Below are 14,460 nucleotides of genomic sequence, written 5' to 3' on the forward strand. Positions count from 1 at the left end.
GAAGCCCGGCAAGTAAGTGGGCTTGCACCACCCACAGATGGGCCACAATTCTCGGTTCACACTTATTTTTTCCTACCACTGTCACTGGAAGAGTGTTTTTGCTTTTTCCAACTCCGCGCATCAATATTTTAATCAACAAAACGCCAGCTAGTTGTAGTATCAGAATTTCTCAGAAAAAATTGTAGCACCAGAAAAAAGAGTGACGCATGCCTCAATTTTCAAAACACAGCTCGAGCTAAAAGAAAAAGGCAAGAGCTGACAATGTTGCAGTCTCTACAAAGGTTTACAGCCGACAATGGGCATCAGTATCACAGAGTAAAATTTACTATTGCATGGCCATCACGGAGTAAAATTTACTACTATTCCAGTCGACCAAATAACCCCGACGATTGCATGGCCACACAAAGCAAGAGCACTGATGATTTGGAACTCCAGCCTACATACACGCCTCCCTCTCCGGCATGATCATGAGTCCATGTCCACAGGCTCATCTGCCGGGGCAGCATAGGACAGCTCCTTGCCCATCACCACCGCCGTCATCATCAGCCTACCGGCGTCCGGAAAAGCGTCGTGCTGCATCAGCACCTCCTCCACCGAGAAGCACTTGGCCTCCAGGCCTCTCGCTTGCACGTCCTCTTTCCTCACGGGGAGCACCTCCTCGAACGTGCCGTCGAACACCACCGCGTCTGAGCTGTAGCACAGCCTCGAAGCGTTGAAGAGGACCGTTCCCTGAAGAGATTCTTGGATGACCTCGTCGCTCCAGCCTTCTGAAACTGATGCCTGTGAGAGCTCGACCCAGTCATCCTGGTCGGCTGCGTTTGTCCAGCAAGCCTCTAGAAGGCCTTTGTTGGAGCTTCGGAACGAGGAGCCTGTCCAAGCAAATACTTCGAAGGCTTTGAGAGAAAGCTCGCGGCCTCTCTTCATGCACATCTCAATCAGTTCTGATGGCGGAAGAAGCTTGCTTGCATGTTTGCCCTGTGCATATTCTGGATCATGCTGAACAATCTCTTCCTGTAAAGAAAAGGTAAAGATTATTTCGTCAGCTATGCGTTCTGACTTCCCTTAGAAATGATAAGGCATCCAGCTACATGCCATCAAGCAAGTTATCCTCTTTTGTATAGCTTGAATATATTTTCATCAAAGATAAATAAAACAGCATTGTAAAACTTTGTAGGAGTTCAAACTTGGTAGTACTGCCATGCCTCCAAACATGGAATACTTCAATACATGCCCGTTAACACTGAAGTCTGGAGGCAGATAATTAATTATAGAGAACAGAAGTAACATCATCTTTTTCTGTTTAAGACGCTTCACCTGAAGATTTAGAATCCGGATATCAGCATCTATCTGTGCAACCTTCACTTCATAATCAACATCCTTACCTACTTGTTAAAAACTGCAATTTGTCAGGAGTCCATTTACCACGAAAAGAACAGAACATATCATTGAAGAAACGGGAATTAATACAAAAGAATGATGCAACATTCTGTTCCTTAACAAAAATTATCTTCTAGAAAATCAGGCATTTCCTGTGCTGCAGAAAGTTCAGCAGAATCATGAAATAAACTCTTACCATATAATAAAAGGTTAAGCAGCACACCCATAAGAATATGCAACAGCTACAAGTCCTAAGCATGTGAAAAATTCAATGATGGAGAGAATTATAGAATTCATCGCATTTATTTAGCACTTGATAAACTACTGCTGTCCATCTTAAAAGTGATACTGGAAGCCAGTTTTACATAAACTTATTATACAATATGTGGTTACATCAATCATGGCATAGCTGGAGGTATAGAAGGAAAGTATAACAGAAGAAATAGTTAACCTGCTGTTGCAGCAATTTTAGAGAGATAGAGAAGACGTCTTCTTTCAACAAAGGACAGCGACTTTCTGGTGCTTGTTAGGTCAGCATCTTCTCCAGGACTTGAAAGCAGAGCACAGGTATGAAGAGTCTCTGAAGCAGTTGAGAACTGATTTAAGCATATCTCATGAAGCCACAAAAGATCGCTGCGGTCTTTCAGAAAATTAGCTAGCTCTTCCTGGAATTCTTCTCCCAGCCTTAACAGCTTAGCGTAATGCCGACTGTTGATTAGCTGTTTAAAAACGTAGAAACTGAATCCCCCATGAGGTCCTATACTATCATGCTGCAACATAAGATCAACATAAGAGCCGTGTTCCATAACAATTTTTTGGTCGAAAGTGGATAATATGCTAGGTCACTGAAAAAATATACAACAAGGCATAAAAATGATCCTAGACAAATTGGGGATATGATCACATGATTTTACCATAAGATTGCGGAGGAGAACCGTATCACTGATATCATAGCAAATCTGCCACAACGTTTGGTACCCTTCATGCCGTTTAGCTGTTGCCAAAATAGGAGAAGTGACCTCTCTAAATATAGATTCTTTCAGATCAGGATTGTCATTGCCTTCACTTGACTCCTGGTAGATATGGGCATGTATTAGGTAGTACCATATTAAAATCAAGTAAAACCGAAGAGCCAACATTGACAGTGTTTATAAAATGATACTCCCTCCGTCCCATAATATAAGAGCGTTTTTGGCACTACACTAGTGTAAAAAACGTTCTTATATTATGGGACAGAGGGAGTACATGTTAAGTATGAACGCATCATGTCAAGAAACTGTCAACAGCAGATGGGCAATCCAGAAAAATGTTGAGTTAATTAAATTACAAATTGTCCAAATAGGCCTTTGCCATGGTTCTTTTTTATTTGGAATGTCATTCTAGCTGAAACTGCCCTTTGTTACTTGATGTCAAGCTATCATCCACTATATTGATGCATACAAACTTACATTCATGTCAGATGAACAAAACATACACTGATACATGTGCTATGATCAGAGATTACTAGTCAATGCATGCTTGTATAGTCCATATTCACTTCAATGAAAATGACACTAGGGGAAATCAACCAAAGAGCCAACCAAGCAGCAAACTACTAAAATCTCATCTGAATGTCGATGTCGCAGATTGCGTAGTGAAAGGGTGAGTTGCTACATAAATAACAAAATGCTCCAGAACTACCATTGCATACATACAAGTATAACACAAGTTTGAACCTCAACAGTCCGCAAATTGGTACGGGGCAGCTTATAATCATATAAAATAAGCTATGGACCTAACCACACCATTTTCTGAGGGAATAAAGGATAGACTGAATTCTAAGATAGAACAATAAGATAAGAGTACAAGGAAATAAAGAGACATCATGAACTTGCAAAATATAAACGCGCAAGAAAAACATTAAGAACATAGTGGCATAGAATTAGACCAAACCTGATATTTTGCTTCTATAATTTGCTTTGCAAGGTCATAAAGGGATCCAAGAAGCTCATCTCTCCGTTCACAGTATTCTTGGGCTAGCACACCATGGTCCTCCCCACGTTCAAATTTGGCAGTTAATACACCAATATATCCCTCCAGTAGCATATCTGTGAGTCCTTCCAGCTGAGACCATAGATTAGATTTCATTGGCATGCCTGCAGATCCTGGTTCTCTCAAAAGCTCCATCACAGATGATGCCAGATTCCAGATTCCAGACCGCACTACAGGCTGACTGTTCCATGTTATCAGCCCTTCAGGAGAAGGATACCAGTCCTTGTACTCCGCTCTGTAGTGTAATGCTGCCTGAACTAAGGTCACACAGGCATTTGATAACTCAAGTGCACGTTGCATCTGAACAGATGGGTGTTCTTCTCCGGTTATAATATACCGAAGTTGATGCGACAAACAATAAAATAGATCCTCTATGTCAGAAACTCTACTGTAGAAAACTTCAGCATTATCACGATCCATTAATAGAACGGTGTTCCGTCGAGCTTTCTCACCGACCAGCTGAATGAGATTCCACAGTGCACCAGCAGTTGGAGTTTTGGACTGTGGTGATAAACGTGTGCTTGAACTCTGCTGGCTAAGCTCATTTTGTAATTCTCTAAGATGGATCATTCCAGAGAGCTTTTCTCCATGTTCCATGACACTTAGCATTGCAGCTCCTATGGAATAAAAGCATAATGAAAATTATTCGGTCAGAAAATGAACTCATAGAACAGTATCAGTTCCCCTTACGTCTATATAAATTGATATTGTAGTCTCTAGGTCCTATCACATTGTTACAATTACAAATTTAATGATTTAAAGAGAAGGGGGAGGGGTGTTCTAAGACAAATGCCTAATGATGAACAGATACTATAGCATACACAATATACCATAATAGAAAGATCACATCAATTCTGACAACAATGTGCAATATAGATAGCAGAGGCAAGAACAATTAGTAACATAACCAATGGGTCCGTTTGATTATTTGTAACAGGGATAATACGAGTCCAAAATTTGAAAAAAAAAGATAATAATGGCAAGAGAAGATCCATACTTTGTTTTGAAGAGAGTTCTTCATGGCACTTGGACAAGACAAGAAATTGAAGGAATTTCTCATGTTTTTGACGTTTCTCGGCAAGGGATGAAACAATAGTTGAAGCAAGAAATTCAGCTTCTCTAGTTGTTGTCCAGTGCTTAGATAATGTGTTTACAATAGATCTGCTTACTCGAACAAATACGTTCATCTCACCCTCTTTCTCAAATGCCCCTGCTACTCTAAGCTTTTGAAGTGCCTCATGAATAGCGCCTGACAAAATAAAATCATGAAACAGCCTATTAAGTAACATCTCAGCCTCTTCATCAACCACAGCCTGCTGGGCTACGCCAGTTAATGCTGGTCTTTGCCTGTCTCCAGCACTCCAAGCCTCAGAGCTAACTCTTCTGGGAACAATACTGGCACTGAATGCTTGACTTCTCCTTTTCTCTTCAGCGACCGCTTCATTACAGCTACCTTTTCGTGATAAGCTGCGCTCTGGAGGCTCAACCCCACCTACTAATACAGCCTTTTCAGGTATTGCCCAGATTCCTGCCTTTTCTGTCAGAACAACCCAAGCTCCTTCATCCCTATCCTCAGCAGATGGGATAATGGAAGCATCAAAAACCTTTCCAGCATCCCAAGGCAGATCAAATTGATAGAGTCGGGTAGAGCCCCTCCAATAAATGGCCACCGTTGCTTTTCCATCACCTGATAAGATGATCACTGAGCCAGAAGGCTTGCCGCCAGTTTTTAGCCTCATGGAGAACAAAAATTCTTCATCCTCCACTCGAGCTTTAGGAATTATCACCTGAGCAGGAGCTTTTTTCTCCAAAAACCTTTCGCGTTTAACCACATTGTTTTCGGATGGAAACTTTTGGTTAGATTTGTACAGCATTGTCAGAAGTGAATACTGAGTGTAGTTTGACCCACTCACCCGGTCTTTGCAGAAGGTAGCAACAAGAATATTAAATTCCTTCCCGCGCTCATCTATCTGCATGTCCAAAAGCCAGATGTTCTTTTGACCAGCTATGTCCTTTTTTATGCCCAACTCCCCATCACTACCAACAATTTCCTGAGACCCTAATATTTTTACATTGATTCCATGCAAGAGTGAGATGCCCCAACATTGTATCCCCTGGCTAGTCAACAAAAAGAACTTCCGTTCAGCAGCCTCGGATGATTCATTGCTTGGTAGCCAAACCAAGGATCTTCCACCATTATTTTTCTGAGAATGATCAGTAGCATTATCTCCTAATGTATCACGATGGACTTCTCTTCGGTGAATTCTCAGTGGTGAACACTGAAACAACCATAAAGCACCTGTTGGCTCAGAAGCAATCGCAATACATTCATGAGCAGCTCCTGGAACGGAAGCTGCAATTACCGAGTTAAACCTGTAACAGCCAGATATGGCATCACTTGCAGATGTGTCACTGTGGCCAAATGAACTAAGAACTGGACCCTTGCCACTACTTTCATCATAGATATCAGGCCAATACGCAATAGCTTGTGTTCTTCTGTTGCAGAGGATAACACCAGTTGAACTTCTTCGGTGCAACATATCTCCACTGTTCCTTGTTGATGGACCACTACTATGCCATCTCATGATGCAAACCGTCCACTGGTTACCAGAGAGGGGTTTTCCGTCTTTGTCTCCCACAAGCGAAGACGGGATCTCAAATGCAAGACAATCTTTTGCAACAGCAGCCAAGTAGCTCCAGACAAAAAGCTCATTTCCACATATCATCCATGCAAGGGATGTCTCTTTGTCAATGCCACCTACAAGCATGCTCTTGCCTACAAGGGATACATAAACGGCATCTACAGTTCAGAATGGTAGAAGCAAACTAGCAAAAGAAAAATTGCGCGGGCGCCCAAGAGAAACTAGTTACCGGCGAAATTCCTCTGCAGAAGGTTGGCTTGTGCATTCCTCACGACTTGGGGAAACTCTGCTACGCGCACTGGTTGGATCTGGTCAGAATCGCCGGCCCTGTCTGTTTGCTTTGATGTCGAAATCCTGAAAATTCGCACAGAGAAACAGAATTTAGAAACATCATACCTCGGCGAACTGTGTCAAACTGTGAGCGCGCTAGCCTATTACGGTGAGGATGGCAAAGGGGTTCCTGCGCATCGCTTGCTTCCGGTGCCTCGACTAGATACAAGCATACGGCGAAATGCGGCGATTCTGGTCAAATCGAAGACAGGTGAGACGGAAGGGTCACCTGGCGAGGAGGGAGGAGGTGGTCCATGGGGCCGGGGTGCCGGTGGCGGGGCGGTCGGAGAGGATGAATCCACCAGGGGAAGGGGAGTGGGCGGGAGCGGGAGGAGGGGGTGAAGGGGTCGCCTCCTCCTTCTCCCTGCGGTGGAGGTGGGGTTTCCGGATCGCCGGCGAGAACATCTTTGGCGGCGGACGAGCTGTGCTGCGGCAACCTCAAGCTCTCCGACTAGCCGGCCTTTTTCGGCGCTCTCTCCGGTAGGCTAGGGTTTTACTAGTGTTTTGAGTTTCTTCCTTTTCTCTCTTCTTTGCGTTTTGCCCCTCCTTAGAGATAGAAATACGGAGACGCTAGTTGGAGCTAAGGGCCTTTGTGTAATACATGGTTTTAAAACCAGAGAAATGGAAAAGGTCACTTCCTCAGATATGATTATTACGACTCTTCATGCAATCCAAATGCATTATTTAAATTTTATTTTTTTAAAAGGACTCACTGCTATAAAGGTTCCCAAACGACAAGCGCCACACTTGAAAAAATTATGGATCTAACGTTTTTTACAACTAAAGTTATCATCTGAAAAGAAAAACAAACAAAAAAATTTGAAGCTTGCCATCCGAAAAGGAAATTGCCATCCTCGTGTCGCTAAACATGGCATAGAAAACGATCGGAGTTGCCATGTGTTCGTGCCACACTTGTGTCAGTTATCAGGATCCTAAGGTTTTGTAGAAGTACAAAGCACTTCAAACATAATGCAAATTACATCAAGGTCATTGGACCACCGAATGAGCACTATCACCGCTACAACAAACCGTCGACGCATTCTTTTCGCCGCTCTCATATCGAAGCCAGTCTAACCTTGTTGATAATAATCAGAATTTTTTTGGGCATGTGCCCCTAAGGACCAGCGCCATGGAGCTGCAGCATCGAAGTTGAACCATTGAATTGATTTAAAGAACCTCACACCAAATCTCGCCGTCGCGTACGCACGACGAGAAACCCTAAACCGTTGGCCCGAGGAGCTGGCACGAATCTATGTCGGAGCTTCGTCTAATCCATTGATACGTCTTCGTCGTATCTATAATTTTTATTGTTTCATGTCAATATTCTACAACTTTTATATACTTTTGGCAACATTTTATATTATTTTTTGGACTAACATATTGATCAGTGCCCAGTGTCATCCCTGTTTTTCGCATGTTTTTTGTTTCGCAGAAAACCAATCAAGCGAACTCCAAACGCGATTTTATGGAGATTTTTTTGGAATATATGTGATTTTTTGGAGGAAGAATCAACGCAAACGGAGGCCCACAACCTTTGCCTTGCCACCTCCTCGTAAGTCGGTTGGATCCCTTCTTCGGCTGTAAGGAAGCTTATATCGAGAAAAATCATGTTAAAATTTCAAACCGATCGGAATTACGGATCTCCTGATATTTAAAAAACGGTTTTTGGCCAGAAACAACAACGCGGAACATAAGAGAAACTAAGAGCGAGAGATCCAATCTCGGAGGGGCTCCTGCCCTCTGGGAGCCATGGCGGCCATGGACCAGAGGGGAAACCTCCTCCCATCTAGGGGGAGGCCAAGCAAGAAGAAGGAGGGGCTCTCTCCCTCTCTCTTCCGGTGGCGCCGGAGCGCCGCTGGGGGAACCATCGTGACGGCGATCTACACCAACAACTTCGTCGCCGTCATCACCAACCCTCTCCCCATCTATGCAGTGGTGTAACCTCTATTCCCATTGTAATTCTCTACTTGAACATGGTTTTTAATGCTATGTATTATTATCCAATGATGTGTGGCAATCCTATGATGTTTGACTAGATTCTTTTTATCCTACAGGTTAATTGTGGTATGGTGTGATTGATATGAGTTGCATGTTAATATGGTGTTGTCCTATGGTGCCTTCCGTATCGCGCAAGCATGTGGGATTACCGATGTAGGGTGTTGCAATACATTCATAATTCGCTTATAGTGGGTTGCGAGAGTGACAAAAGTTTAAACTCGAGTAAGGGTGTTGTTGCATATGGGAGTAAAGAGGACTTGTTACTTAATGCTATGGTTGGGTTTTACCTTAATGATCTTTAGTAGTTGCGGATGCTTGATAGACTTTCAATAATAAGTGCATATGATCCAAGTACGAAAAGTGTGTTTGTGTATGCCCCCCCTCATTACACATGATAAGTATCTATTGTGTTATATTCAATTGCCTATGGACAATCTTTTCTCTTAGTGTTACATAAAGCTCTCTACGAAAATAAACTAACTTTTATTATCCCGCTAAGTACTTCTAGTTTTATTCTTGCAAACTTATCCTCTTATACCTACAAAGTAGTTTTATTCTTGTTATAGGTAAAGAGAATGCTAAGTGTGTGTAGAGTTGTATCCGTGGTCGATAGAACTTGAAGAGAATATTAATTCTACCTTTAGCTCCTTCTTGGGTTCGACACTCTTACTTATCGAAAAAGGCTACAATTGGTCTCCTATACTGGTGGGTTATCATCCATCCTGACAAATGAAATTGATGAGGACCGGAGTCCGGAAGATTGGCTCGAAGAAGAAGCATCAGCATTTGTCTAAGCGTCTGTTGGAAATATGCCCTAGAGGCAATAATAAATTGGTTATTATTATATTTCCTTGTTCATGATAATCGTTTATTATCCATGCTAGAATTGTATTGATAGGAAACTCAGATACATGTGTGGATACATAGACAACACCATGTCCCTAGTAAGCCTCTAGTTGACTAGCTCGTTGATCAATAGATGGTTACGGTTTCCTGACCATGGACATTGGATGTCGTTGATAACGGGATCACATCGTCAGGAGAATGATGTGATGGACAAGACCCTGTCCTAAGCCTAGCACAAGATCGTGTAGTTCGTATGCTAAAGCTTTTCTAATGTCAAGTATCATTTCCTTAGACCATGAGATTGTGCAACTCCCGGATACCGTAGAAGTGCTTTGGGTGTGCCAAACGTCACAACGTAACTGGGTGGCTATAAAGGTGCACTACGGGTATCTCCGAAAGTGTCTGTTGGGTTGGCACGAATCAAGACTGGGATTTGTCACTCCGTGTAAACGGAGAGGTATCTCTGGGCCCACTCGGTAGGACATCATCATAATGTGCACAATGTGACCAAGGAGTTGATCACGGGATGATGTGTTACGGAACGAGTAACGAGACTTGCCGGTAACGAGATTGAACAAGGTATCGGGATACCGACGATCGAATCTCGGGCAAGTATCGTACTGGTAGACAAAGGAAATTGTATACGGGATTGATTGAATCCTTGACATCGTGGTTCATCCGATGAGATCATCGTGGAGCATGTGGGAGCCAACATGGGTATCCAGATCCCGCTGTTGGTTATTGAAAGATCGTGGATGTCGCCTAGAGGGGGGGTGAATAGGCGTTTTAAAATAATTACGATTTAGGCTTGAACAAATGCGGAATAAACCTAGCGGTTAATTTGTCAAGCACAAAACCTAAAACAATTAGGCTCACCTATGTGCACCAACAACTTATGCTAAGCAAGATAAACTACTAGGTGATAGCAAGATATATGACAAGAAACAATATGGCTATCACAAAGTAAAGTGCATAAGTAAAGAGCTCGGGTAAGAGATAACCGAGGCACGCGAAGACGATGATGTATCCCGAAGTTCACACCCTTGTGGATGCTAATCTCCGTTTGGAGCGGTGTGGAGGCACAATGCTCCCCAAGAAGCCACTAGGGCCACCGTAATCTCCTCACGCCCTCGCACAATGCAAGATGCCATGATTCCACTAAGGGACCCTTAAGGGCGGTCACCGAACCCGTACAAATGGCAACCCTTGGGGGCGGTCACCGAACCCGTACACTTTGGCAACCCTTGGGGGCGGTCACCGGTACCCGTCAAATTGCTCGGGGCGATCTCCACAACCTAATTGGAGACCCCGACGCTTGCCCGGAGCTTTACACCATAATGATTGAGCTCCGAACAACACCAACCGTCTAGGGCGCCAAGGCACCCAAGAGGAACAAGCTCTAGGGTGCCCAAACACACAAGAGTAATAAGCTTCTCAAACTTCACTTCCACGTATCACCGTGGAGAACTCAAACCGATGCACCAAATGCAATGGCAAGGGCACACGGAGTGCCCAAGTCCTTCTCTCTCAAATCCCACCGGAGCAACTAATGCTAGGGAGGGAAATGAGAGGAAGAACAAGACGGAGAACACCAAGAACTCCAAGATCTAGATCCAAGGGGTTCCCCTCACATAGAGGAGAAAGTGATTGGTGGAAATGTGGATCTAGATCTCCTCTCTTTTTTCCATCAAAAACTAGCAAGAATCCATGGAGGGAGTGAGAGTTAGCAAGCTCAAAGAAGGTCAACAATGGAGGCAAAAACAAGCTCAAGAGATATGGTTCATTGGGGAAGAAGACCCCCTTTTATAGGAGGGGGGAAATCCAACCGTCATGTGCTCAGCCCGCACACGAGCGGTACTACCGCTCCTGGTCCCGGTACAACCGGGACTCACAGTATACGTGCAGAACCCTACCAGGCGGTACAACCGGGCGACCAGGCGGTAGCACCGGTTGAGAAGAACAACTGGAGCAACCGCCCAGCCACCGCTCAACCACCGCATAGGAACAGAAGGGAGTCACCCCTGAGTGCGGTAGTCAAGCGGTACCGGGCCGGTGCAACCGCATGGCCTTGAGCGCTCGGGCGGCTAAGTCCTGAGCGGTAGAACCGCTCCGGACACCGGTGGTACCGGTACGACCGGACCAACCGGGCCACCACCGCCCGAGTACCGCATCAAAACAGAGGCCTGACCGGTACTTGGGCGGTGCCTGGCCGGAACAACCGCCCAAGTCTTTGCTAAGCAAGATGGCGGTACCCGGAAGCAGTGGTACAACGACTGAGAGCTCCAAGCGGTACTACCGCTGGGGCTCGTGGTACTACCGCTGGGACCAGACAAAAACCACTTCCAAGAAAACAAGAACTGCCATAACTTCTGCATATGAGCTCCGAATTGAGCAAACTCAAGCTTGTTGGAAACAAGATGACGAGTAGCATCAAAACAGCGACTGGTAATAGTAAGAAGAGGCAGGGGAGGTATGCCTAACAAAAAAAGGAGTGAAACCTCCAACCGAGAAGAATCGACAAAACCTCCAACATCGAAAACATCATAGAAGATGCATGCGAACTCCGTTTTCAATGAACTCAAGCTTGTCATCAAGATGACCATAAGCTCTAAGACTCACAAATAGAACCAAACAAGAACCAAGAAAGATGATGCAAGGATGCAATGGTTTGAGCTCTCTATGAACGATACGATCAAGCTATTCATTGAGAGCCCCCCTTGATAGTACGGCAATCGATCCTATAACCCGGTCTCCCAACTACCATCATGAGACCGGTAAAATAGAAAACCTATCAAGGGCAAACCTTTGCCTTGCACATGGTCCACTTGAGCTAGATGATGACAATCTTGACTCCCTCAAGTTGGACCACCTTTCTTGATTGTGTTGACTCGATGAAGACTAGTTGATTGCTCCCCCACACTCCACTATGGGTGAGCCACTCTTCCGCACATCTTCACAAGTCCATTATCACCACAAAGGACGGCAAGCTTCAAGCATTTGATCTCTTCGTGATGCTCCACTTGAACTTGCACACCGCAACCTAACCCCACAAAGAACTCTCATGAAGACCATGGGTTAGTACACAAAGCGTAATTGACAATTCTTACCATACCATGGGATCACTTGATCCCTCTCGGTACATCTTCTGCGCTTTGTGAGTTGATCAACTTGATTCACTCTTGACTTAGTCTTGATCAACCTTGAACCTTTCCAATTCTCTTCATTTGAATGATGTCTTGAAGGTAGACATGAATGATCACACAATCTTCTTCTTCAAGACATGCTTGCAATAAGTCAACTCTCACATGACCAATCTTTGGATAATTCCTTGAATAACACCTTGGTCGACACAAACTCTCCTTGAAATCAACACATGCACTCCAAGAAAAGCCTATGGACAAAACCTTCAAATATAACTCAAGGAAACCATTAGTCCATAGAGATTGTCATCAATTACCAAAACCAAACATGGGGGCACCGCATGTTCTTTAAGTTATTGACTGGAGAGTTGTCTCGACCATGTCTGCATGACTCCCGAACCCACAGGGTCTACACACTTAAGGTTCGATGACGCTAAGGTTTATAGGGAAAGTATGTACGCGGTTAACGAATGTTGTTCGGAGTCCCGGATGAGATCCCGGACGTCACGAGGAGTTCCGGAATGGTCCGGAGGTAAAGATTGATATATAGGAAGTATGGTTTTGGCCACCGGAAGTTCCGGGCATCACCGGTAGTGTACCGGGACCACCGGAGGGGTCCGGGGGTCCACCGGGAGGGGCCACAGGCCCCGGAGGCATACATGGGCCAAGTGTGAGAAGGGACCAGCCCCTAGGTGGGCTGGGGCGCCTCCCCACCAAGGCCCATGCGCCTAGAGAGAAGAGGGGGCAAACCCTAAGGGCAGATGGGCCCTAAGGCCCATGCCTGGTGCGCCTCCCTCTCCCCCCCACTTGGCCGCCACCCCAGATGGGGATTGGGGCTGCCGCCACCCCTAGGGTGGAAACCCTAGGTGGTGGAGCAGCCATCCCTCTCCCCCTATATATAGTGGAGGCAAAGGGGCAGCCCAACACACGAAGTTCTTCCCCTGTTGGCGCAGCCCTACCTCTCTCCCTCCTCGTCTCTCGTAGTGCTTGGCGAAGCCCTGCTGGAGTTCCGCGCTCCTCCACCACCACCACGCCGTCGTGCTGCTGCTGGACAGAGTCCTCCCAACCTCTCCTTCTCCCCCTGCTGGATCAAGGCGTAGGAGACGTCACCGGGTTGCACGTGTGTTGAACGTGGAGGCGCCGTGGTTTGGCGCTTAGATCGGAATCAACCGTGATCTGAATCGCTACGAGTACGACTCCTTCATCCGCATTCTTGCAACGCTTCCGCTTAGCGATCTACAAGGGTATGTAGATGCACTCTCCTTCCCCTCGTTGCTAGATTACTCCATAGATTGATCTTGGTGATGCGTAAAAAATTTTAAATTTCTGCTACGATCCCAAACAGTGGTATCAGAGCCAGGTTTACGCGTAGTTTCTATGCACGAGTAGAACACAAGTTGTTGTGGGCGTCGATTTTGTCAATTTGCTTGCCGTTACTAGTCTTATCTTGATTCGGCGGCATCGTGGGATGAAGCGGCCCAGACCGACCTTACACGTACGCTTACGTGAGACTGGTTCCACCGACTGACATGCACTAGTTGCATAAGGTGGCTAGCGGGTGTCTGTCTCTCCCACTTCAGTCGGATCGGATTCGATGAAAAGGGTCCTTATGAAGGGTAAATAGAAATTGTCATATCACGTTGTGGTTTTGGCGTAGGTAAGAAACGTTCTTGCTAGAAACCTATAGCAGCCACGTAAAAACTTGCAACAACAATTAGAGGACGTCTAACTTGTTTTTGCAGCATGCGCCGTGTGATGTGATATGGCCAAAAGGGGTGATGAATGATATATGTGATGTATGAGATTGATCATGTTCTTGTAATAGGAATCATGACTTGCATGTCGATGAGTATGACAACCGGCAGGAGCCATATGAGTTGTCTTAATTTATTTATGACCTGCGTGTCAACATAAACGTCATGCAATTACTTTACTTTATTGCTAAAGAGTTAGCCATAGTAGTAGAAGTAATAGATGACGAGACAACTTCAAGAAGACACGATGATGGAGATCATGATGATGGAGATCATGGTGTCATGCCGGTGACAACGATGATCATGGAGCCCCGAAGATGGAGATCAAAAGGAGCAAAATGA

At 45.1% G+C, this 14,460-nt stretch overlaps 1 protein-coding gene across 1 annotated transcript; it reads right to left on the reverse strand.

Moving 5' to 3' along the window:
- Positions 1 to 200: 200 nt before the first annotated feature.
- On the reverse strand, positions 201 to 6,915 carry LOC125552428 (Nucleoporin, Nup133/Nup155-like protein). Its single transcript, XM_048715981.2, has 8 exons — positions 6,610 to 6,915; positions 6,280 to 6,404; positions 4,406 to 6,184; positions 3,310 to 4,025; positions 2,292 to 2,450; positions 1,829 to 2,147; positions 1,315 to 1,382; positions 201 to 1,011 (listed from the first exon to the last, which is right to left on the reverse strand). The coding sequence occupies exons 1-8, from the start codon at positions 6,783 to 6,785 to the stop codon at positions 466 to 468; spliced, it is 3,888 nt and encodes a 1,295-aa protein (XP_048571938.2). The 5' UTR covers positions 6,786 to 6,915; the 3' UTR covers positions 201 to 465.
- Between the last annotated feature and the right edge of the window lie 7,545 nt (positions 6,916 to 14,460).

Source organism: Triticum urartu, chromosome 4A (assembly GCF_056163025.1).
Source record: "Triticum urartu cultivar PI428250 chromosome 4A, HENAU_Tu73, whole genome shotgun sequence".
NCBI classification, from domain to species: domain Eukaryota; kingdom Viridiplantae; phylum Streptophyta; class Magnoliopsida; order Poales; family Poaceae; genus Triticum; species Triticum urartu.

Coding starts and splice junctions, on each gene's coding strand:
- LOC125552428 (XM_048715981.2), bottom strand. CDS start 6,785: ATGTTCTCGCCGGCGATCCGGAAACCCCACCTCCACCGCAGGGAGAAG. Junction 4,026..4,405: donor AGAACTCTCTTCAAAACAAA/GTATGGATCTTC, acceptor TTTATTCCATAG/GAGCTGCAATGCTAAGTGTC. Junction 2,451..3,309: donor TTATAGAAGCAAAATATCAG/GTTTGGTCTAAT, acceptor CATATCTACCAG/GAGTCAAGTGAAGGCAATGA.